At 42.5% G+C, this 23,321-nt stretch overlaps 1 protein-coding gene across 2 annotated transcripts in view; it reads left to right on the forward strand.

Moving 5' to 3' along the window:
- The first annotated feature begins 4,280 nt into the window (after positions 1-4,280).
- The window catches only part of PHEX (phosphate regulating endopeptidase X-linked), a 103,347-nt gene continuing 84,306 nt past the window's right edge, over positions 4,281-23,321 (forward strand). The window contains exons 1-3 of one of the 2 annotated variants that reach the window (XM_052795010.1): positions 4,281-5,188; positions 9,212-9,280; positions 11,806-11,967. In XM_052795010.1, the coding sequence (XP_052650970.1) occupies positions 5,077-5,188; positions 9,212-9,280; positions 11,806-11,967 (343 nt within the window). In that variant the 5' untranslated portion in view covers positions 4,281-5,076. Of the gene's footprint in view, positions 5,189-5,316; positions 5,457-9,211; positions 9,281-11,805; positions 11,968-23,321 lie in introns of those variants that run through there. The other variant, XM_052795011.1, reaches the window with a different exon arrangement.

The following is a 23,321-nucleotide window of genomic DNA, read 5'->3' on the forward strand; positions in this document are numbered from 1 at the left end:
GAGTTACTCCAGAGCACTTTATATATTTCTTAATCCCCAACTAACATGCCTTTCTACAGTCCATGTCAACGTGTACACTGGACACATACTCCAGGTTTAATCTATACAGCGGGATGACAGATGAGGAGTATACACATGTGATGGCTGTATGTAAACACACTCTTGTTATAGTGTGAATGTGGCCTTTAGAAGCAGTGTTTTGTTTAGCTATAATTTAATCTGCTTCTTGAAGAAAAATTGCCACAAGACCTCAAGCAGTTCTTCTTTTTGCTCAAGAACATATGCATTTTTTCATTAAAGTGCTTTTTCAAAAGCGGCTCTAAAAAAGCTTGCAAACTTGAGTGGTTAAACTTTAATGATCCCAGATGTTGGCTTTCATAGTGAGTTGCTGTTTGAGTTAGATACAAGCACTTTTTGGTCAGAGAATGCAATGTTTCCTGCAGCAGGGACAAGTTTTTCTTGGAGTAATGAGAATAGCTTAGCCTACTTGGAATTAAAAAAGAAAAAAAAAAAATTGATTTGGAGAATTAAGTGTTGGAGAACAAAGTTTTCTGCTTTGCAGGGTGTTCTCTCCACAGTTGTGGTTATAGTTAGTGGAAAAGCTTGCCACCAGCAATGTTCAGAGCCCTGCAAGGCCTGTTGGCTCTGAATTGGCCCTTAATAAATGACCCACATTCTCCCATCTGCACCAAGACCTTCCGTGATGTGGCTGTACCAGTGGAAAACAATGGGGTTATTTATTTCCAGCTGTATCTGTCACATGAATAAAGGATGCGAATTTGTGCCAGAGTGTGGCTGCTGGTGGCTGCAGCATGGAAATTTGGGGGGGGGGGGGGGGTTGTAGCCAAGAGAGTATCACTTGTAAGATTCCAAGATCTGAGGACAAATATTCAAGCTGTCTTCAAATGCAACATGTTCGGTGTTCCTCAAGCCCATTGTGTGTACAGAAAGCCCAGTTGGCCAGTTCTGGCTACAACGGCTGCATAGTTTGAAAAAACAGTTCAAGGCCCCGTATGGAACACTTGAAATAGAATACAGCCTTTACTCTGACCCGCACTAATTAATCCCTTTCAATGAAGCTAGCACATACCTCTGCTTTTGTGCTGAAGCTACTCAAGCTATATCTGGTGGCTCTGCCTCCATCGGCGTGGTAGCGGCTACGTTCTTCCTTCTACCATGAGCTAAAAATGCTCGACGGGACGTTATCAAAGCTGTGATGCTTTGATTGTGAGCTGCTTCGGTCAATCTTCACTCGTTCCTCTAAGGTAACCTGTCAGTTGCCTCGCGATAAGGCAAGTCTTTAACGTGCGCCATGAGGACAGCATCTTCTGTAACTAATGCATTGGTGTCACCTAGTATGTTTTGCATGCGTTATTTTGGTTTTTACGCTTAATGCTGAACTGTTTTTTCTGTCCGCATTAAAAGTATCAGTAATTGTTTTAATACATTTTAAAGTTCCCTAAATGCAAGAAAGACAAAATGTTTTGCAGGGCTCAGACTCATAGCAAGCAGGTCTTCCAGCAAGCTTGGGCTGAACATGTGCTGACTTCAGGCGGTTTTGTTGTTCCAGACGTCCAGTGACACCTACGTAACTCTGGTTTTGACTGTTGCCAGCAAAAACTAGGCAAAACATGGGGGTTTGTGTGCCTTTCCAATAATCAAACCTCAAGAAATGGGAACTTCCTTGAACCAAGCTACGTGGGGAGAAGTTGACGTAGTACTATTGATCTTAGCTCTGAGCAAGCACACTTGCCTGACTCTGGCGTAACGGGTGGAAGTGAGAATTGTGTCTGCTTTGAAAGAGCAAGGTAATACGCGTGTGCTTGTATGTGGGAGCGTACGTTCATGTGCACGCACGCTTGTGTATGTAGACAGACTTTTTCTAGAAGCTGGGGCACTCTTGCTGTGGTTCAGCCCGGAGCGTGTTCCAGTGGGTTTGCCAGCTCTTGCATATGAGTTTGGGTGGAAAAGTTTGTGCCTCGTCCTGGCATTGTTATAAGTGCCAGAGCGATCCCATTGTTTGGGATCTTGGTCGGAGGCAATTCTGAGTGAATGAAGAGTCATTTAGAGCATGTTGCATTTAATTATTACTTTTTTTCCCCTGATGTCTATTCAATGTTTTATGAATGTTTAACAGAGTCTTTGCACAGCCTCATTAAGTGCCTTATTGGGCTATAATAGCCAGGAGTGTTGTTAGCAGTTCCAGCAGTAAGCGTGGAACTTGTATCTCGTACCTGCCAAAGAGCTACTGGAGTTATGATGAGCAAGGCAACCAAATCCTAGCACACTCAACAGGAACGCGTATCCAATTCCACAAACTTCTGTAACTGATCAGCAGTATCAGAAGCTGATTCACATGTACTCCGTGCACCTTTTCAAATACTGCCAGAGATGGACCTCTGCAGCTGTTGCCTGCAGCTGTTTGTGGTTTAGCCCTAATTTCATAGTTCTGTATGTGCTGGAGAGACCAGGATGAGTTACTGACTACAACCAGGCTCTACAGCCAGAGGGAAGGACACTTACACAGTGCCGTGGTGTAAATAAGCCCGCAAACCCAAACTTGGAGAAGTCATTCTGTTGCTGGCAGCTGATTTGTGATTTTCTTGCCAGAAGGTTCATGTGCTGCTTGGGGCTGACTCTCCAGAGGAGATCTCCTGTAGTAGGAGCTTGCTGGTTCTTGTTGGGATATCTCCAGGTTCCCATAGCCCTCACCTTCTATTTGCCTGTTCGGGAGGGTGGACTGAATTGTCCAGACTCTGCCTCTTATCAGCTTCCCTATCTCCCTTTTCCCTCTTCCTCTCACAATTTTCCTAAGGGAAACAACTGGTTGCTGCTTTGCACTGTTGAAAGCTGTTCTTGGTTTCTGGCCTGATGTTGTCCTACGAAGAGATCATACCTTGAAGGCAAAATGCTGTTAATGAAACACTAATAGAGTGTGATATTTAGTACGTGCTAGTACTTCTCTGGGGAGCAAACCTTTAAAGTTATAAAGTATGGGGGAATTTGAGCAGGGATGTGATCATTTAATGTTGGTTGGTGGGATATAAAGCTGATGGACAGAATGCATAGGTCTAATAACTGTTCAGCATTTGTACTGTCGGTGGTTCAATGCTGACATAGAAGGAAAACCGTCAGGCAACCAATACCAAATGCTTGTCAAAGGGTCCTTATGAGACTTACTCAGCATTTGGATCATGGGCAAAGTTGATTTAAGTGTTGAGATCGCAGCATGTCCATGCGTTTTCTGCCCTTTTGTCAGCCCCTTTGAGACTCCTAGTGATTTTTGATATGAGGACTCAACAGCACCAACGTCGCCCGAATACCTTCTCAAACCTGTGCTGCTGCCAGACTTGTGCTGGGGATTGTTTATAACCAGGGATCTGCTCACCCCCATGGAGCCATTCGTGCGTGAATGGGAACACTTGTCTGGGACGTTCGTGGTCCTCCTGGTTCCGTGGCATCACCTCCCTCTTCTTCCTCAGCTGATGGATGTTAAAAATCGCGGGTTAAATGTGGGACAAGTAAGTGGGTGAAAAGGAACAAATGCTTTTTTCCTGTTCCGTGCCAAGCAGAGATGAGAACGCCGTCCTGGAGCTTGCTGGCAAAGAGGGACAAGAATAATAAATGAAGGCATTTTGTTTGCAGGACCCCAGCCAGGCTGTAGAGGGGCTTGAGGAGCGAGGGTTTCTGGACCTTCAAACTCATAAGTTGTCTTCTGGATGGAGTAGGTTTTCCCTTTATGCCCATCTGGCATCCAGGACAACTTGTGTGCAGGTGCTCACATGGAAAAAACCATTCAGTCTCCAAACCAATAACTTTGCCGTTGTGATATATGCCCTAACCTTGTGACATAAGCCTTTCTTCTCTCTACTTGTGCAGTTTTTTATCAGGATGGGTGGGGGCTGAGGTAAGAACTCCTAAATCCGCATAGAAGTAACTCAGACACATAAACTTCTGTTGGGAGCACGAGCACGGCACTGCCTCTCCCTGCATCCTTAAGTTTTGTATGACAGTCCAGCTCTGGAGCAAGCGAGAGCTCCTCGGAGGGCTGAATGTCACAGGCAGCTCAGAGAATTCACCCCGAAATGATTAATTTTGTTACTTGATGAAAGGGGAAACCTTGCCACCTGGAGAAATGATTATCAAGTCTAAGCCAGAAACTGAGAAATCCGTATAAATAAGGCTTTCTAATTTTTTTTTTTATCCCCTGCCAACTTGAAGTCCCAAATAGGTACTTTCCACTAAGCTCATAGTAGTACTTAGAAGCATAGGATCATCTCCTAAGATTCATTGCATATCAGCACGGACTGAAATACCTTGCCTGGAAAAAAAAAAAGAAAAATTTAGCTTTTAAAGCAGCACTATTCTGTAGGTTGTGCTGATTATTGCTTTGTGCTGCATGACTGTGATTTTTGGCATGCAGTGTCACATACCAAATTCCCAAAATAAAATGCTACATGATATTCTAAGATCTTAGGAAGCTTTAAAAAGGGATTTGTCCGCTGAGCGGGTATCTCTTCTGGTGAAGCGAAATGATGCAGCAGGAATGGTTTAAGAGGAGGAAACTTTAGTCAGCAGATAATTAGTCTTTTTAAATAAGCACAAGGAGAAAAAAGAAAACCTTCCATCGGTCTCGTGTTTGTAAAAGTTGTCAGCAGCCCTGCTTTGATTGTAAAGGGTTTACAGCTATATGCTTGGATAGCTAAAACATCTGTTTGGCGACGTTGTGAAATCCTCGCGTTCGGAACCCCTGATAAGGGGGACTGCCGAGCTCTTGGCTCGGAGAGGCTCTACCGGCAGCGAGGGCTGCGCAGACAGCGGTCACCGCTCGCCTTTCCTCCTCCTGGTCAGAGGAAAACGGAGGAGACAGCTCCTATTTTACGCACGGTTTTCCTTTGAGGGGGAGAGAGCAGGAAGCGCCTCGGCAATGGTTCACGGCAGAAACCTGGAGTTGTAAAGAGGAGGAGGAGGAGGAGAGCTCATGGGTGCAGCTCGTGAAGAGTTGGAATACTGATTACCACCGCAGCAGAGGAAAACCGGACTTCTGCCAGAGCGAGCCCGTCCCGAGCCATCCCGATGGAAGGAGAGACGGTACCCGAGGCCGGGAGAGTGGCCGGCAAAGCCACGCGGATCGCCCTCGGCGTCTTCGTGAGCGGCACCGTTGTGCTCGGCACCGCGCTTTTCTTGGGTAAGCGAAAAGGTCGAGGCTCACCCGAACGCAACCCTCCTGTGGTTTGGTGAAAAGCTCGGTCTCTTCTTCTTCCCCCCCCCCCGCCCCGTTTTGTATTTATCCTGAAATGGAAATGTGCCAGGAAAGGGATTTGTTGCGGGAGCGCTAGAGCTGGAAGGTGCAATGTGAGCTCGTGTACCTTTCTGAATGCTGAATTTGAATTTGGATACTAATTTGAACGTGTTCTAGCCAGAACTGGGTCCTTTTGCAGAACGGGGAGAAACGGGTGAGATTATGCATGTCACTAATGCCGATTACGAACTCGTAGATTGTCACCGATGTGGACTAATATTTTCTGTCTCCTGAAAATGAATCTGTAGTGCACGCATTTTATGGAATCTTTTGGGTTTTCCTTCATTTGGTTTTCATTTAGGGCTTGACTAGAATTCCTGTAGAAGGCTTCAATAGTGCATATGCTTGCACATTTTTTTAGATCTTTCTGTTTTTCTACGATGAATTGCAAAGTCGTCTTTGCAAAAATCATAAAGAGCGCATCTGGGATGAAATTAAAATGTTTTGATCAGATTTATAAGCTGTAACTGGACACAATAGAGGAGGAATTAGTTTTACCTCTCTGGGATTTGGAATCATCTGTAGATTGGTTTTGTTGGAATATCACATGGAAGCATATGCCTACACCTATAAAATGATGTGAAGAAGTATAAACGTACCCAGAACCACCAAGCAGAGAAGAGAAAGCAGTGCTGTACCCTGTAGGAACTTGCAGAGACAGATCCTCTTTTGGACTGATTCAGCCCAACTTTTCATTTCTTTAGACCAACACAGATTTCCCTGGACTGGAGGGAACTCAGCCTCTAAGCATATCTTTTGCTTCCCTCCGATCCTTTATGATCTTGCAATCTTGTTTGAAAGGTTTGCTTCGTTTATAATCACAACAGAGAAAATTATGCCAGGTTTTCTATAGAATATTTAAAGCACGAGGCTTGCACTCGGCTAGTGTTTTTCTGCCCTAGAGCAAATTCTACAAACATTTGCAGGCAAGTAACTTTTGTGTATGTGAGTAATCCCGCTCAGTTCAACAAAACTCTTTATAAACGTGAGCAGGATTTAATCTTCAACTTGTTAGTGCAAAATACTGTTTCTAGATGAAAAATAATGTTTTTCACTTAAAGGATACGATATCAAACAGCAGGGAGCAATGGAGAGACCTTATTTCTTTTTTTTAGCACTAGATTGTTTATTGCTTGTAAAAAGCAATAGGTGTTTACCACCATAGCTTGTCAGAGATAGGAGTGCTTTGTCCATAGACCAGACGTGAAAGTTCAAGCAAATACGTTAATTCTTAGAGGTAGTTTTCTAAGTGTGCTGAGGGCTGTTCCATAGCCAGGGATTCAGTGTCAAAATTTTCATTGGCATAGCTGCTAAAAAAATAAAAATGCTGGCCTTGGGTCAACCGAAAGGTTTTTAGGATTTGTTTGGAAATTGTCTGAGGTTTTTGACTAAAAGAATGAAGGAAAAAAGTTAAATTGTTTTGGTTTAATGTTGTGTCAATGCAATGTTTCTATGTTTCATTGTGACACTGTGTTTTGTTTGTAAGTTTGAGTTTAACTCTTTTTTAGTTTTGTTAAACTGTAGGAAAGGAGACCGTTCTTTCTGGTCGTGTGAAACATTTCAGGCACCTCAAGATGACCTTTTTTCTTCAGTCTTCATTTAATCTGCAAAACTTGCAGTTTCTGGTAGACCTGAAACAATTTCCCTTCGATTTTCCAGCCTGATGAGCGAAACGTAGCCTTCTCCTCCTTCTCTTGTTTCTTCTTCTCAGAGCCCCTACAACTCTAAGAGGAATCTGGGAGAATCCCGTATTTTTATTTACTGTTACTTGCTCGTACTGGCTGTAGCCACGCCGTGACTTCAGTGGGGAGCTACCGGGGGAGTCACTCGGCATCACCTCGGGTGGCTCTCCAGTTCCCCTGGGCAAGAAGTCAGGCAGCTTTGAACCTCAGTTTGGTAGCCTCTCCTCCTGACTTGGTAGCCCTTTGGACCTCTCAGGTTAGAGGAACATCCGCATCATTTGTGTCTGCATATTTGTAGGCTTTTTCCCCTTTTGGATTTTTACAGGGACCTTAATTACGGTGTGTATTTGCTTAAGAATCTGGGAACAGGCTTATAAAGGAAGAAGCTGGGACACTGAGTGTTACAACCACAACTGTAGGTAATAATGTCATGGTTAGTTCTCTTACAACAACAGTAAGGTAAGAGAACAAAACCAAGCAAAGTTTTCCAATCAAAATTAGCTGTTAATTAAAAGGGAAATGTTACTGCCAAAGATTTTTTTCATTTGCTCTAATAATGAAGTTGTAAATGGAACAAAACTAGTCGAAAGGGTATTGTGCTTTTGTTTATAAGTATCAAAACCACGAGGTCCATTTCAGATTCTTTACTGATTCTTTTTAATTTTCCCTCATTTTCCATCAAGTGCAAAAGAATTAAATGGTGTCTGGGATTTTCCCTCCTTTCTCTGCTTTGTTAAGAAAAAAAATCTAGCAAACTTTCAAGACCTGGACAGGTTCGAAAAAGCTAACTTTAAAGCGGGGGGAAAAGGTGAGTTGGGAGGAGTGCAACACTCAATTAATAGGCACATTATCCATTATTTGTATTTCATGTGGCTCAAAATTGTGTTCTGGAGACTTCCACTTCTCTATTTTCTACTGTTCTTCAATATTTCAGTTACAATCTTTATATGCCTCAATCTTGTGTGGTTCTTGGCTAATTTACAAAGGTTGTTGAGGGGTTGTGTTTCACTGAGTCAATGCAAGCTTTGGTAAAGGTGTCCAGAAATAGTTTCACGTTCTCAGTTTTGAAGAAAATTTGATTGAAATCCAGCCACTTCTGTCATTAGTTGTCATTAAAGCTATGAGGTTGGAAGAGATGAAACAGCTTTATATTCAATTATAGCTTTAGGTTTTTTATAGTAAATTTTTCCTGTGCTGAAATACCATTTCACGTGTTTCTATCCCTTTTGAACAATATATAACTACAAGAGAAATTGCTTTATAACTATCAGCACTGGTAAAGCTACGATACCTTAATATAGTCGATTGTTGGGTTTTTTTGTTTGAGGGGGTTTTTTTTGCCATGGACTGAGTTATTAAGATAATGGATATAATGAGACATTTCTTTATGTCTACTGAGCACATCTACTGAGTCTTATTTCATCTACCCCTTGGGACTCTCCCATCCTCATCCCAAGTATCAATTATCTGCATATTTGCTGCCTGACAGCAGTATCTGAAATTAGCAATTCCTACGCTTAAGTTTCAGTGGCAGCTGTAATACACGCTTTTAAAAGCCGAGCAGCATTGACTGACAATCGCCTCGTTTTTGCCACCAAGGTTTTTAGAAGCAAATACAATTGCAATACTTTTGGAAGCCAGTTCAGACCGAAACCGCGCCGTGCCTTATAAACCACGTCTCTCCCCGTGCCTGTCGCTCCCTGGTTTATTCCAGGCTGGAACGAGGGGACCCTGGAGGCGTCCCGTCGGCGCTGGGTCGTGCCGGCGCGGAGTTCCGCAGGGCAGCGCGATCCCCGCGGCTGGGCAGGAGCTGGGGGAACCCTGCCGAGGGCGGCTGGGGAGCTCCACGGTGCGTTGCCAGCTGCGAAAGGCGCATCTCTGGAGGATGACGGCAGCGACGGTTCATCGATCGCGGTGATGCTCGCCGTCAGGCTGACGCGGTGGTACGCCAGGCGCTGTGCAAACGTCCTCCGAGAGACAGCCCGTGCCCCGTGCTGCCTACGAGCAAAGGCAGAGGAAGGAGAAAGCAGGCACAGGAGGGGAAAATTATTTGTTAACGAGCCGCTGTGTTTACTTAATACACATTCTAACTGGTTTAAATCGATGTCGGCAGAGATGCATTAGGGCCAGAGCTTGCGCTGACATCTGAATGATCAAGTACGCAACATTTGGCTGCAATGGTCAAAATTCATTACAAATGATCTCATTATGGTTTTCCATTTTGCAGTTAGCCAAGGTCTTATAAAGTTTCATCCGAAGCAACGGTACTGTTTGACCTCAGAATGTATTGAAGCTGGTAAGCAACAATTTCATCTTCTCTATTATATTGTGATTATAGTATGCTAATGAGGTATTTATACTGCTTAAATTTTTTCCATGATACAATTTAGTCAGAAAGCTTCATTAATAATGGGGGGGGGGGGAACAACCAAACTTTTTAAAAAGTCACTGTTTAAGTTGCTGCAGATCTGTTTATTTTCTACCATTAAAATTCATGTTTTAAATCGGTTTAACTCTACCCAGGTTAACTCAAAGTTTCCCATAGGGTTTGTTTATTTTTTTAATAGGAAACAAAATGTTGGGTGTCTTGACCTTCAGGTGTATTTTGTTGTTTCCTTCCCAGTAGTCAGAAAACCAGCAAGTGAATTGTTAAAGCACAGAGATGCTTTAGGGCCAGATCTTGCACAGACTTGCACAATGGAAATGTGGTGACTACAACTCAAAATCTGCAGCTGCTTCCATATTGGCAGGCCCTTCTCCCCACGCAGAGGTACATGTGGTAACCCTTGTAGAGCTGGAACTTCTATTAATATTAAATGTGAGCTAAAGGGACCGGGCTTGGTGGGACCGGAGAGACACCCATTTTGCACTGGTCAGTTCTGACAGAGTTTTGCTCACACTACGTCAATGAGAGTTTTATCACTGAGTGTCTCGAGAGCAAAGATCAAATAATAGTTCCCACATCTGGAAATCTGCCCCTAGAGCTGTTTTACTGGAAACAAAGTGGACATTGTGTGAACTTATAAGAGTATTTATTTCCATTCTGAACCATATTAAGCTGGTACTGTGAGGTGTTTGGCTTGTGGTTTGAAATCCTGACAAATTCTGTGGGGCTCCATAAAGTGAAAAATTTGCAGATCTCAACATTCCCAGGACGTTTCTTGCCATTCTGCTTCTGCCCTGCGTGGCACTGACAGTCCTCCTGGCCGCCCTGGGCATCACCCTCCGGAGCTGAGTCTTGAACGACTGCAAATATGTAAGCAAGGTGGGACAACTAAACAAAACACCACCACCCCCAACCCCCCCCCCCCCCCCAAAAAAAAAAAAAGCATGGGTGCTTCATTTTGAGCTTCAGAACCAAAAAAAAGTCACTGAAGAAGTTTGAACCTGAATTGGCTTTCTTCTTCTCACATGCACACAAAATAACACGGATTTTTTGGTAAGCTCAGCAGAAGCTGGGATTTTGTACCAAGGCAGACTTGGACACCTAAATGACCTGGCTGTTTTAGTTCAGAGTGCTCTGTGCAGTGACTACATAACGTCTCAAGACCTGAGCCCTGCCTTGCTGAACAGCTTTTCAGGAGTGATAGAAAATTGCCAAGGACCAAAATGTCTTCAGTGTAATCGGTTTGAGAGTTTCTAATGTGAGAGAGAGAATTACGGCTGAGACACAGAGTGACTCTTCCTATGACATTTCTAAGTGGATGAAGAAGAGTTACTGGATGCTAGAAATAGTATCATAAAGTCTGTAAAATTTATCAGATTTTCTGCTAGGATTTTTAATCAGTTATTTGGATAAGCCTCAAAACACATGATCATTTAGCCAAAAAATGTCCAGTATGCACATATTCTGTGTTACTCGACCCATGTAGATTTATGCCACCATCACCATAATGCATGAAGTGGGTAATGGTTTTAAACTAAAAGAGGGTAGATTCAGACTAGATATAAGGAAGAACTTTTTTATGGTGAGGGTGGTGAAACCCTGGCCCAGGTTCCCCAGAGAGGTGGTCGATGCCCCATCCCTGGAAACATTCCAGGTCAGGTTGGACGGGGCTCTGAGCAACCTGATCCAGTTGAAAATGTCCTTGCTCGTGGCAGGAGGGTTGGACTAGATGACCTCTAAAGGTCCCTTCCAACCCAAACTATTCTGTGATTCTATGATTCTGTGATTAGATACTCAAAAGCTATTAAGTCTCTGGCTTGTCAGACTGATCTCTCTCTTACCAGTCTCACCCACAATAGCAACTGGGGGGATGCAGTCACAAAACGGAGCTGAAAATAATACAGTTACCTTTTCCAATGAATGGTAGATCAGAACTTGATTTGTTTTCCTGTGCAGCTATTCAGCTGAAGGTAAGCAGTGCATAATTTCTGGAATGCTAATTACAATCTGCTCATATGTATTGCTACTAAATTCCTCAGGCACTTAATTCTATTATCATGGCAACAATGGAGAGCCTGTCTTTGGGTGTCTGGCTCCAGCAGTTCATGTTCCTGTAGTGCTAGGTTCAGTGGTCATTGCTGCACAGCACTCAAGAACATTCACTGCAGATATTTTGTCTTTTTTTTTTTTTTCTTTTTATGAAGCCACTGTTAGATGCTAGAGAAGCTGGGTGGTATTCTTGCTGCTTTTTAAAAAAATGGCAGAGATCAGGGCACACATCAGTCCTAGAACAGCAAGGCTTAGCTTGCAAGTGAGGCCAGCTTCACGTTGCAGAGACCGGTGAAAGTTAATCGTCATTTCTGGACTGTGGCCTCATGTAATTCTCTCTTTAGGAAAAAGTGTTCCACAAAATCTATGTGGTGTCTTTTTTACAGCTGCTGGCATCCTAAGCAAGATAAATCAATCCATAGATCCGTGTGAGAACTTTTATCGATTTGCATGTGATGGCTGGATATATAATCACCCTATTCCTGAAGACATGTCAAACTATGGTGTTTATCCTTGGCTGCGACACAATGTGGACCTCAAACTAAAGGGTAAGTATGTCATTTCTGAAGGTGTTTGGGTGGCTTGTCACGGTAGCTTGTTAATTGGCTGGTTTTGAAATGAATAAAGATTCCATGCTTCTTTCTGATCATTGGATAATACCCAACGGCCCAACTTGATGTTCCCTTTTAAGTGTATTTTTGTTGGTTTTTATTGAAAATAACATTGAGAAATAGTGAATTATAACAGAATTTGGGAGGAAGAATACAACTCCTGGGAACTCTACCAGTTAAGAATGGAGGGACCAAAGCATATTCCTCATACCAAAGGAAAAAGCGAGAGGATTTGAACTCTTTCCCCCTCGCAGTAGATGGGTAGCCCAGCGTGCAGGAGCACAGCATGCACATTTAAGAATGTCCCAGATCCAGACAAACATCAGTCTGGGACAGCACTCTGTCAATAACAGTGGCCAATAGCTGGGAAAGAACATAATAAGGCAAAACCAGAGTGATATTTTCCAGTATACTTACCCAGCTCTTGGCAGAAGGCAATTTACAGGCTTCCGCAGACGGAGGTTGTTTGGGTATTGTGTTTCCTTCTCGTTGCCATCCAAGCTGCCATTGAGGTACCTGAGCTATCATCAGTGAAACAGAAGGCTGCTTAGGATTGTGTGTCTGGAGGAAAAAATAGCCCCGGGGTGGAAACGTGTAGGAAGAGAGGTATTTTAATCTGTCTGTGACTTGACTTTGCGCTATACTCTGCAGCAAGGCCACCTCGTCAGGAAGCTGTGCAGACCAGCTGGGGAGAAAGGGTGATGGTTATTGTTAGGTAGGAAAACCCTGCCAGAGCCTTGTAATCTTCGCTAAAAGCGGGTCGTGCAAAAGAAGGGAGATGTGCAATGTTTGTTATTGGTGGTGGTGTGCTTGAGCATTGCACACCCTGAGTGCTTTATTGATCTATAGGTCGACATAAGAGCCTGCTCTGAGCTCACCACAGAACAGAGGTCAGTTTTAGGATGTGCTTAAATGTAGCGTTTATTTTTCTCTTAGATTTCGTACATATGTGCGTGCGTAGGCATCAAAGCCCTTCTCCGCTTGCTTTCTTCAGTCCTATCGTCTTCAATTTTGGCATCGTTAAGTATTTTAAAAGCTGCCTTCGGTTTCAGAATATGAGTTTGGAATTTCAGCGTAGGACACAATCTGATGACTGATGTTTTAAGTCTGCTGAAGATGTCACAACCAAAGGGAAAAAATATTGCCAGAGCCTGTTTTACGTTATGCTTTGCATTCTAATTGTTCTGCTGCCAGAATCGGGCTGTATTAGATAACTGCACATCCTGCATGAACCACAGCCACAAAGAAGTCAGTCCTAATTGAATATAGAGTGGCAAGCTGTGACTCTCATCCCTAATTTCCTCTTTTTACAGACCCTAATCAAGGACATCATGCTAAGCCACATTTTTAAATGTTTTTTTTTACTGCAGTCCCTTTAGAAGTTGCTAATCCATAGCTAGGAAAATACAAGACAAAGAAAGAAACATCTAAGTGAGAAGTATTTGCTTAATGGAAACTCCATATCAAAAAAGGGGTTTAATGAAGTGCCTGATAACTACTTTAATAGGAGGCCTGAACTGCTCCTTGGCATGGTACAGGGACAAAGATGTGAAACATTGGGTGGTATAGAGGAGCTGATTTAATATAACATCTGTCATCTCCTCCTTAACTTCTTAACTGTCTACTTAATAGGCTTTCCAAAATATTCTTGGCAATTAAAAAAGGAAAAGGAAAAAAAAAAGTGTTGGATGTCAGTGTTGGTAGCTGAAATAACAAGGCATAACTTCAGCCTCTATGCATGTTTGTGTTTTAACTCGAGTTACTTCAATAAATTAGCTCGACACTAAGTTATTCATTTGTGGATGACCACAACCTTGCTATCACAAGTTTTAGCAAGATGAAGAACTCTTGCATAGAGAAACATATATATGTGGCTGACCAGACCTCAGAAGCCAATTTAAGCTCTCCTTCCTAAAGAACTCTTGGTAGAACTTTGTACTTCATTGTAAATGTCCCTGTTTGACACTCAGTAGATTAAAAAAGCTCCAGTCTTTAAAGAGCTCATTATTATGCAAGTTCTATGTTCTGAAACATTTATCATATTAAAGAAAACTATTAATCTTAAAGTGATAACATGGCTTGGCCAGAAAGCCACATTTTTCATATTTGATATTCTTTGATGGTGTGATATAAACGGAAGTATTTATTCAGGCAATATATTAAAAAATGCTGTTACTTAAAATAAATTATTTGAACATCTAATCTGTTTTCTGGTGCCTGAATGTTCCTAAGCCTTAGGCAAAAAGGGGCTTTGGGTATTTGTGCAAAGATCTGTGTATGGCCTTGGTTACGCAAGGGTGTCTGCAGTCTCCTGGAAGGTTCATTTTTTGTTTGGGGCAATTGCTACGGAAGAAGACATTCCAGTTGATAATGGGTAGCAAGTGTAAGAATTAGTTTTGCCTTACCAAAAAGTGGTAGGTGTAGCTGTATAATGTACTGAACCCTGCATTAAGTATTACTGGGTTTGAGAGCAAAGCTTGGGGTTTTGTTTTTGTTTTTCTTTTTCTTTTTTTTTGAGGTTGCAGACACACAAGAGCATATGACTTTGCAGGTGTCAGCTTCAAAAAGGGTAGATCATTTTCTGTATTGATGAAGGGTTTTGGTGCTTTAATGGGGAATTCCAAGGAGAGGAATGGCAATGGGCCAATGGAAAATAGCTGAGAACTACTGGGTGGTAGATTTTTTTTTGCCTACATATCTCTGGTTGATTGAAGGAACAGGACAAGAAACATTCATTTCAGTGTTCTTCCAGATTTGCAAAACTTAATGTGGTAGTTAAAAATCCTATTTTTTGTAAGCTTTGGGTTTGTAATGGGGTAGGAATATATATATATATATATATATATATATGCGTGCATGTGTGTGTATATATATAATGCTCCCATGGCTTTCTCTAGCTGTCTTAGGATGGATTCAAACTAAAATTATATCATCATATTTCCCCTTTAATTTCTTTTCCATCCTTTGTTTGAGGGTCACTTAGATTTCTTTTTCTGCTCTCAGAGGAATCCACAAACCACATGTGGAACTCCCTTTGATCTCCGGTCTATACAAAAGGGATAAAATCCTAGCCTGGTGAAAGCAGTGGTAGGTCTTTCCTTGGATGTCAGCAACAGCAGGATTTCATGCGTTGTGGAGGAACGTACAGAAGACAATCGTAGATAGCCAAAGTTATGTCAAAAGCAGAGGCTCGTGGGTTTGGTTATGACCTAGATCCAGGTAATGGACATCTAATATTTGGGTTAAAATTTCTTGGTTCCCTGTAGAGCTGTCCTGGGGAGGACCGAGGTACTGCTTCCAGTTACCTATTCCTGGCTGGACCAGACTGTTGCTGACTTGAAGCCAGCGTTTCATTTGCAGATACACTGCAGGCACGTTAAAAAGTGTCTCTCGTTGGTTAAGAACAAACGCTTTTAGTGCCAATGGGCCTCTGAGGAAGCTCTTGGAGTCCTTCAAAATGGAAAAACTGGTTTGGTTGTGGCACCTGTTGTATGAACAAAAGCTACTTCAAACCGCAACTGTTTCAGCCTTACGTCAGGTCAAGATTGCAATGTCTCTGTGAGTTAATAAATGTTTTTCACTTACCATAACATTTTCTGCAAAGCTATTTGTGTTCCTGCTGAATTTTTCCATTTTGATTGGTGACCTTAATTAAGATTTTAGGAGCACTATTGTCTTACCATTGAAATGGCAAGTGGCTTTTTGTGAATAATTCAGAACTGGAAGTCTGAGGCAAGTAAATCAGTGCCTATTACCTGTGGTGAATGCTGATCATGAGCCAAGCAGTTTCTTTTCCTTTCTCTTAAGTCTGCAGAACAATGATATACAGCTGGGTTGTTTTGTGTTTTTTTTTTTTTTTCAAGTGACTATGCAGGAAGCAATAAATTAAAAAAAAACCCAACAAAACAAAACAAAAAACCACCCCAAAACAAAACTACGCAAATATTCCTAAATCTCAGCACTGCAAAGGAGTGATTTAAATTATGTGAATCATTTGTGAACATGTCTTCCAGGCCTTTTAAATTTAATTTATGTCTGTGGAAACCAGTCTACAGATTAAGTCTCCATACTGATCCTGGCCCAGTGAGGCACCTACTTCAGACTAATTTGCTGCGCTAAGCTTTCTAGTGCGGCTATTTTCTGAATGCCAGTGAATTTGAAGTGAGGAATTTCCAATGTGGCAAAGAGAAAGAAATGGAGGCCTTTTAGGAGGGTATGGTGTGTGGGTTTTTAAAGAACACGAGACAGCAAACAAAATACTTGGCAGCGTAGGCAACTTTTCCTAAGATAATCTGCAATGGCTTTCTTTAGAAAATAAATTGGTTTTTATGTAAAACCAGTAAGGTAAAAATATCTCAGTATGGAAATTTATACTATTTGACCGTAGGACTGTCCTTTCAGAGAAGTCCCAGCAGTTAGTGTTGAGCAGCTGCTGTCGGTGTTGAGGACCCTGTGCCACAGGGCTCTTTGGGGCTGGTTTCTCTTCTCCCACCATTCAACAGGTGCTCAGCTGGGACCACTGGGATGCCTTGGATGTGGCCCATGAAATCCATAATGTAGGTGCTGACACTCATCCCCAGGTTTCTGTATTAGCTGACCCGTTTTTTGTGATTTCTTCCTTCAGAGGTAGCTGGCTGAGAGCTGTCCCAAGTAAGAGGGAGAACACCAGCAGTAATTTAAAAAAAAACCCTCGGAGGGTATTTATGTTATTGCCTCCAATATCGTCTTGTTGGATAACAAGATAGCAGCAAATGGCAACAGCGCTTAACGTTGTTTTCCTTGGTCTTTTCTACTATGAATGGATCTCTTTTCAATGATGCAGAGATTTTTTTTTTCAGTGGTCTGGATCTTTCCTGTAACAGCTTATCCATCTAAATGTAAGAAAAAACTTAAGTGGCACAAGTCAGATAAATCTCTCTGGGTAATGAGTTAATAGCTTTTTGGTAAAATGAAGTACCTGAGTCAAAGGTGGAGAAGCCGGCACTTTTTCCAGGCTTTGTGGCTGCTCAAAATGGAAGTTGTATTTGTAATGGGTGATTTTGGGAAACCATGAGTACAGAAAGGAGATAATTTTGGTTCCTAAATGAGGTTTTAAGGCAGCACAGTAACTGAGCCACAGGATTCCCACAGCATCTCCCTGTTTGGGAGAGCAGAGTGGCATCCTGCGAGCCCAGCGCTGGAACGGGAGTGGGGCTTATGGCACACTGCCATTCCACACGTGGCACAATATTCCCCCTGGGTATACGGCGAACCTCTGTTTTGGCTGTTGCTTGCAGAAGGATGATATGTTCATATCTGCAGATACTGAATTTCAAAATTGCCGTATGACTGTACTTTGGACTGGTAATTTTGCAGAAAGAGGATTCATACCTTGGAAGGCATAGCAATCCGTGACATCTGATTTCCCGTTTTCTGACTGTCGTGGTTTCAGCCCAGCCGGTAACAAAGCACCACGCAGCCGCTCGCTCGCTGACACCCTGGACCATAGTGGGATGAGGAGAAAATATAAGGCAGGCTTGTGGGTCGAGACAAGGACAGGGAGGGATCACTCCCCACTTATGGTCACGGGCAAAAGACAGGCTCAACTTGGGGAAGACACAAAATCAATTTAATTTACTACTGATCAAATCAAAACGAGGATATTGGGAAGTAAAAACCAAACCTTAGAACACCTTCTCCCCTCCCTCCTTCCCGCCTCAACCCCACTCCCATTTCTCTCCTCCTCCTCCCCCCGGCGGCGCAGGGGAACAGGGGATGGAGACTGGGGTCAGCCCGTCATACCTCGTCTCTGCCGCTCCTTCCTCCTCAGGGGGAGGAGGACTCCTCCTCACTCGTCCCCTGCTCCACCGTGGGGTCCCTCCCACGGGAGACAGTCCTTCACGAAGTTCTCCAGCATGGGTCCCTTCCACGGGCTGCAATTCCTCACAAACTTCCCCAGCGTGGGTCCCTTCCATGGGCTGCAGTCCTTCAGGCACAGGCTGCTCCAGCGCGGGCTTTCCCAGAGTCACGGCCATCTTGGGGGGCTCCGCTCCCCCCCACGGGCTGGGGGGGCATCTCCTCCTCCAACACACCTCCTCCCCTCCTTCCTCACTGACCTCGGTGCCCACAGAGTTGTTCCTCTCACATTCCAGTCCCCTACTCACTGCAGGTTTCCCCTCTTAAATCTGTTCTCCCACAGCTGTTACTGCCATCACTGATGGGCTCAGCCTGGGCCAGAGGCAGGTCTGGCTTGGAGGCAGGGAAGCTTCTAGCAGCTTCTCACAGGAGCCAGCCCTGCAGCCCCTTTCCTGCTACCAAAAAACCCCACCACACAAACCCATAGCACTGACTAACAAAAAAAATTATGCAAGTACGTGTTGAAAGTATTAATATAATTGAGTAAAGCTTAATGCTGCCAGTTAGTACAGAGCTCCACCTACACTGGAACAATTGGGGATCTTGCAGTCTTCTCGTTTAAATGCAGTTTAAACTCTTGTGCCGAATATAATGACATGTGTTATCCCCTGCACCATAATACTGGGAGGCTAGAGGGGCAGGGGAGGGGAGGGGGGATTATTGCTTAAAAGATTAAGATTTATTATTGAAATTAGATTTACGAACAGAGGCTCTTGCATCCCATAAGATGATTTTTGGTTTTGTTACAGTTTTCGTACAGTTGTGTTAGTTGACTTTTGGAGGAACTCACATGATGTGCTTATATTTTCATACACAAACTCAGAGAATTTATAAAATGCTGAAACTGGAAACAAACAGCATTTTCATTTAGGAAATGTGCTGTATATCGGGGCACTGAGCAGAATTAGGAAGCATTTATGTAAGCACAGCTGTTTGAATGCCATTTCCATGAGAACTCCTAAATTGCCAAAATGGATATTTAAGAAAAGGGTTGGGGAATTTCTTCCAAGGGGTGAGGGGGAACCCTAAAATGTCAGTATATTAGTTGGGTTTATTTGTGTAAATACAGCATCCTTTCATCCAACAAAATTGGTGTTTGGGAACATTTGTTCGATTTACTTGATTTATGTTCCTTGGGAATTAGAACCTGTATGGATTAATTAATTACTAAATCTTCATGAATTCCTGTGGAAATGCATATTAATTACAGCCTCATTAATGCAAAATTAATTTATAATGATTAAATGTTCTATCAGAATGTCAGAAGAATTAATAATGATGGGCTGGTTATTTTCAAGAGTCACTAGTCTAACCATGGTGAGATGGACTCTATATAGGCTGATGGACATTAATTGTATCAAATACGAAACACGTTTGCCTGAATTGATTAATGGTGTGTTGATCATCATTAAATGCCTTTTAAAAAAACCCCGACAAACCAACCAAACTAACTGCCTTCTCCCCCCAAACCCCCAAAATAAAACAAGGGGTGGGGGAGACACAGTTTATCAAAACAAGGCAGGCCTAGATTAAGGCATCAGCTCCACAAAGATAATTCTGAGGAATAAGCTCCTGCAGCTGTAGAATACACTGGTAGTTTGGTTTTTGGTTTTGTTTCTGTATTTTCAAACAATTAACTTTAAAAAAAACCAAAAACTGTTATATTTAAGGTATATCTGAGGCTGTGTAAACCAACGTAAGGCCATGCAAAAGGGACCAATACCTCCTCACCGGCATCCTGGATGCTTCTGCCTTCCAAAGAGGTGGGAATTTATAATATGGCAGGTGGTAGGACAATCTGAGTTGTGTCTTGTACTCGCACTATTTCCTATTCCTGCGTGAACAAGGGGTTTGCCTTTGTGAAAGTTGCTTGGAGTGATTATTTCGAGTCAAGTACTCCAGTACGATGATTCTGGTGACCTGACTATTTACAATGGGGAACTGAGAGAAAAGGTAAGGAAGCAGTAGAAGGCTGATTAAGGAGGGAACACAAAATACGCGAAAGTGGAAATAACATATACTTTGGTAAAATTTAAAAGCTACGTTATAAGCACCAGAAAAGTGTATTGACTTGCTATTTTATTTTATTTTGGACTCAAAGGGAAAAGCTTTATTTAGGCAAGGATAATTTTAAGCATATGGAGAAAGATTTTTGCAAGCCTTTGATGCTAGTTTGTTTTTCCATATATATATTTAGCAAACAGTAGAGAGATCTGGACCATAATGCATTAGAAATTTAAAATAGGTGTTTATAAAATGCATTTAAATAATTCTTATAGTGCATTAGGCTCTGACTGCTTCCCTTCCAGTCCTCTGAAACTGAGCAATATTTACAGCCACCAAGAAAAAAAAAAAAGGAAGAAAACCCTTAATGTCAGTAAGGTGCTGGTATTTTAAAAAATTATTTAACTGCAAGGGCGAGAAAAGTTTTCATTGTTTGTCTTTTTAGTTGCAAGGGAATGAAAATAGCATCTTTAAACAGTGTATTTTCTTATTTTGGAATCCTGGAAACAAACTTCTATTTAAAAACCAATCATTTGCAGCTCACTTTTTGTAAAGTGTCTGGTGGGGATAAAAACTCCAGACTGCACGTTTTGGACTGTGCACCAGACACTTGAACTAGCAAGAAGCACTGCAGAACAATTAGCAGAACTGGTAGTTTACGAAAATAAATAAATTTAGGTTAGTTCATATTTTAGGGAAGCCTCAAAAACCAAATATTGCTATCAATTGTTAATAGGGGAAATGGGTTGTACTGTACACTAAAGTTGCATAGCAAGAGAAATTCTCAGAAGAACTTGTGTTTTAAAGGCTTAGAGGAATTTAATCAGGCCTTGAAATCATATATTTGAAGTTGGCTTACACTGGTGTCAGAAGAGAGCTGTAAGTAGGCTTCTGCACCCTCCGCTGAGGTTTGTCTCCGTGGTGTTTTCCAGGCAGGCGAGACCTTGCTCTGCTCTTCTTCCGACACTTCCAGATGCAAAGCAGCTCGGAAAGGGAAGCTGGGCAGGAGCATTAGTGTGGGAGTTTGACCTGTGCTAACAAACCTGCTAAGAGGGATAAAGTTGTACTGAAACATTAAATGTTGTATCCTACAGCAAGCCGTGTCCATGTCATTTTCAGGACAGTGCTCTGAGAGAACAGATTTAATTCTAAGAATAATCTTGGCTTGACTTGTACTTGTTTTGTTCCCAAGAAACATGTATAGCTTTGAAATGTGTCAGTTAAGTCTGTCACTTCCTTTTCAAACATACATAAATATACATATATATATACACACACACACGTATATATATAAATTCTTCACCCTCCCCTCTATACCCCTCTCCAGCTGTAGGGGTCAGGTTTCCAAACTGATGAGAATAAAAGCATATATATCAGATTTTCTTCTTTGACGATCTTGTAACCCGGGCTGGTTGTGTTGCAGTCTATTAAACTGAGATTTTCACATAGCAAGACAGGGAAGTTACCATTGGTCAAGTGATCACAAGAATCTTGTGTATAATTTTAGATGCTGTGGCCAGTGCTTTTATTTTGAGGTGGAACATTGTGCCCCTCATAGGCCTTCATCCATAAAACTTACCACTGCCAGAACTCCTTCACTTAACTTCAGGCTCTGAAAAAATGGAACTGGAAACCAAATACTCTAAATGAATGTCAGCTGACCCCAAACTGTTCTGAAATAATCATTTTTGGAACATGTAAGCTCGCATTACTGTAATTAAGACTGTACATTTGTCTAGCTGTGATTTCCGTAACAGCAACGTGGTTCTGAAGTTTTTTTCTGTGCCCTTTGGCATCCTGGCCAAATCATTGCTCCGTGAACTGTACGGAACTTGACTTCTTAAATCCAGCGTGCTGGGAGTTTGGAGAAAGGGCAGTGCCTTCATGACACAGTTGGAGTCTTTAGATACCCTTAGTGGTACAAGTGCAGTTGGCTACCTGCTTTTTAGGGCTTACAGTTGCTTTTCAGGACCTCTTTTGCCATAGCTCTTTACTGTGAAGAAAATATGGGATTTTAAAGGTTAGACATTCTTGAGGACTAGATTAATCACAATTATCTTATGGCTCAGGGACCTCAGGCAATGATGTTCTGCATACAAGAGTTGTGTGTTTGGTTTGGTTTGATTGCCAAACTCAAACCAAGGTTTGAGTACATTTTTCTCTACTTTTAAGCTGAAATTTCTGACAGGACATCCTTAAAACATCCTGCTGCTGGCATCAGAGGATCTCCTGCAAATTTCCAAGAGATAACTTGGGTTTTGCTTCTTCACAGAGGTAGCACATAGTAGTGCTAACCTGGGAAGGAAACAAAGCTTGTGACTGATAGCTGGAGATGGGTGAACAGCTCTTTTAATTATTCTTCTCATCAGTTTAGAAACCTGACCTCTGTAGCTCAAGAATTGAAAGAGAAATCTACCTTCTCTGTCATCAGGTATTTGCAGAGAAACTCCCTTTCCACAAGCAGAGTTCCTGCATTTTGGTCTAAGAAACTAAAGCTCGTAAACATGCAATATGGAACAAATATCTGGTTGCTAGCTCCTTCTACCCAAACCAAAGGGAGAGCACGCTGTTGCGTGAGGCTTTGATAGGGCCCTACTGTGGACGTAGCTGGGGAGAGCGCATCTTCTGCCTTTGGCCCAGTGAACGGGTAGGCATGGGTTTCTGAGAAGCCCTTGGGCTGCTTTCTGGATCTGCTCCTGAAAACAGCGCATTACAAATTGCTTTCAGTTGTACTACTGAGCATCATCTGGGCAATGCTGAGCAACTCCCACCGTCACTGACGCTAAAGGGACTGAGGGCCATTCACCATCTCCAAAGGATCGAGCTCTTTGAGTGTTTGGATCAAGTTCAGCAAGTTTATGCTCATAAAGGAGCACTGTTCCCATCAGTAGGACTCTGACATGAGTTAGATAAGGAGGAATTAATCCTCTGTGGCTCACTTTCCTTATCTGCAACAATGGATAATGGCCATATCTCCTTGGTCCCGCATGTCTAAGAGTGCTTTGAGATCCTTATCCTAAATGTATAGAGTGCAATGCCAGGAGTAACCATTAGATTATCTCCTATGACCTTTCTTGTATCGCAGACAATTACATTACCCATGTAATGCAGCTCAATAGCTTCCATTGGGATAAAACATAATTCACATTGGGCTAAAGCTTATCTTCCCAAAAAGCATCAAGTCTTGAAGATGTTAAGGGGCAGAGAAGCCACTATCTCCTCTGGTTGCTTGGCTCCAGTGGTTAATCACTGTCACTGCTGAATTTGTCTTCATCTTCCGACTGTTGGCTTTCTTTGTGCCTTTTTTCAATAGACTAGAGACGTCTTTGGCACCAAGCGTTTTCTAACGGTGAAGTACTTTCATGCTGTAATCCCGTCACCCTTCCACCATC

Source organism: Harpia harpyja, chromosome 8 (assembly GCF_026419915.1).
Source record: "Harpia harpyja isolate bHarHar1 chromosome 8, bHarHar1 primary haplotype, whole genome shotgun sequence".
Lineage (NCBI taxonomy): Eukaryota > Metazoa > Chordata > Aves > Accipitriformes > Accipitridae > Harpia > Harpia harpyja.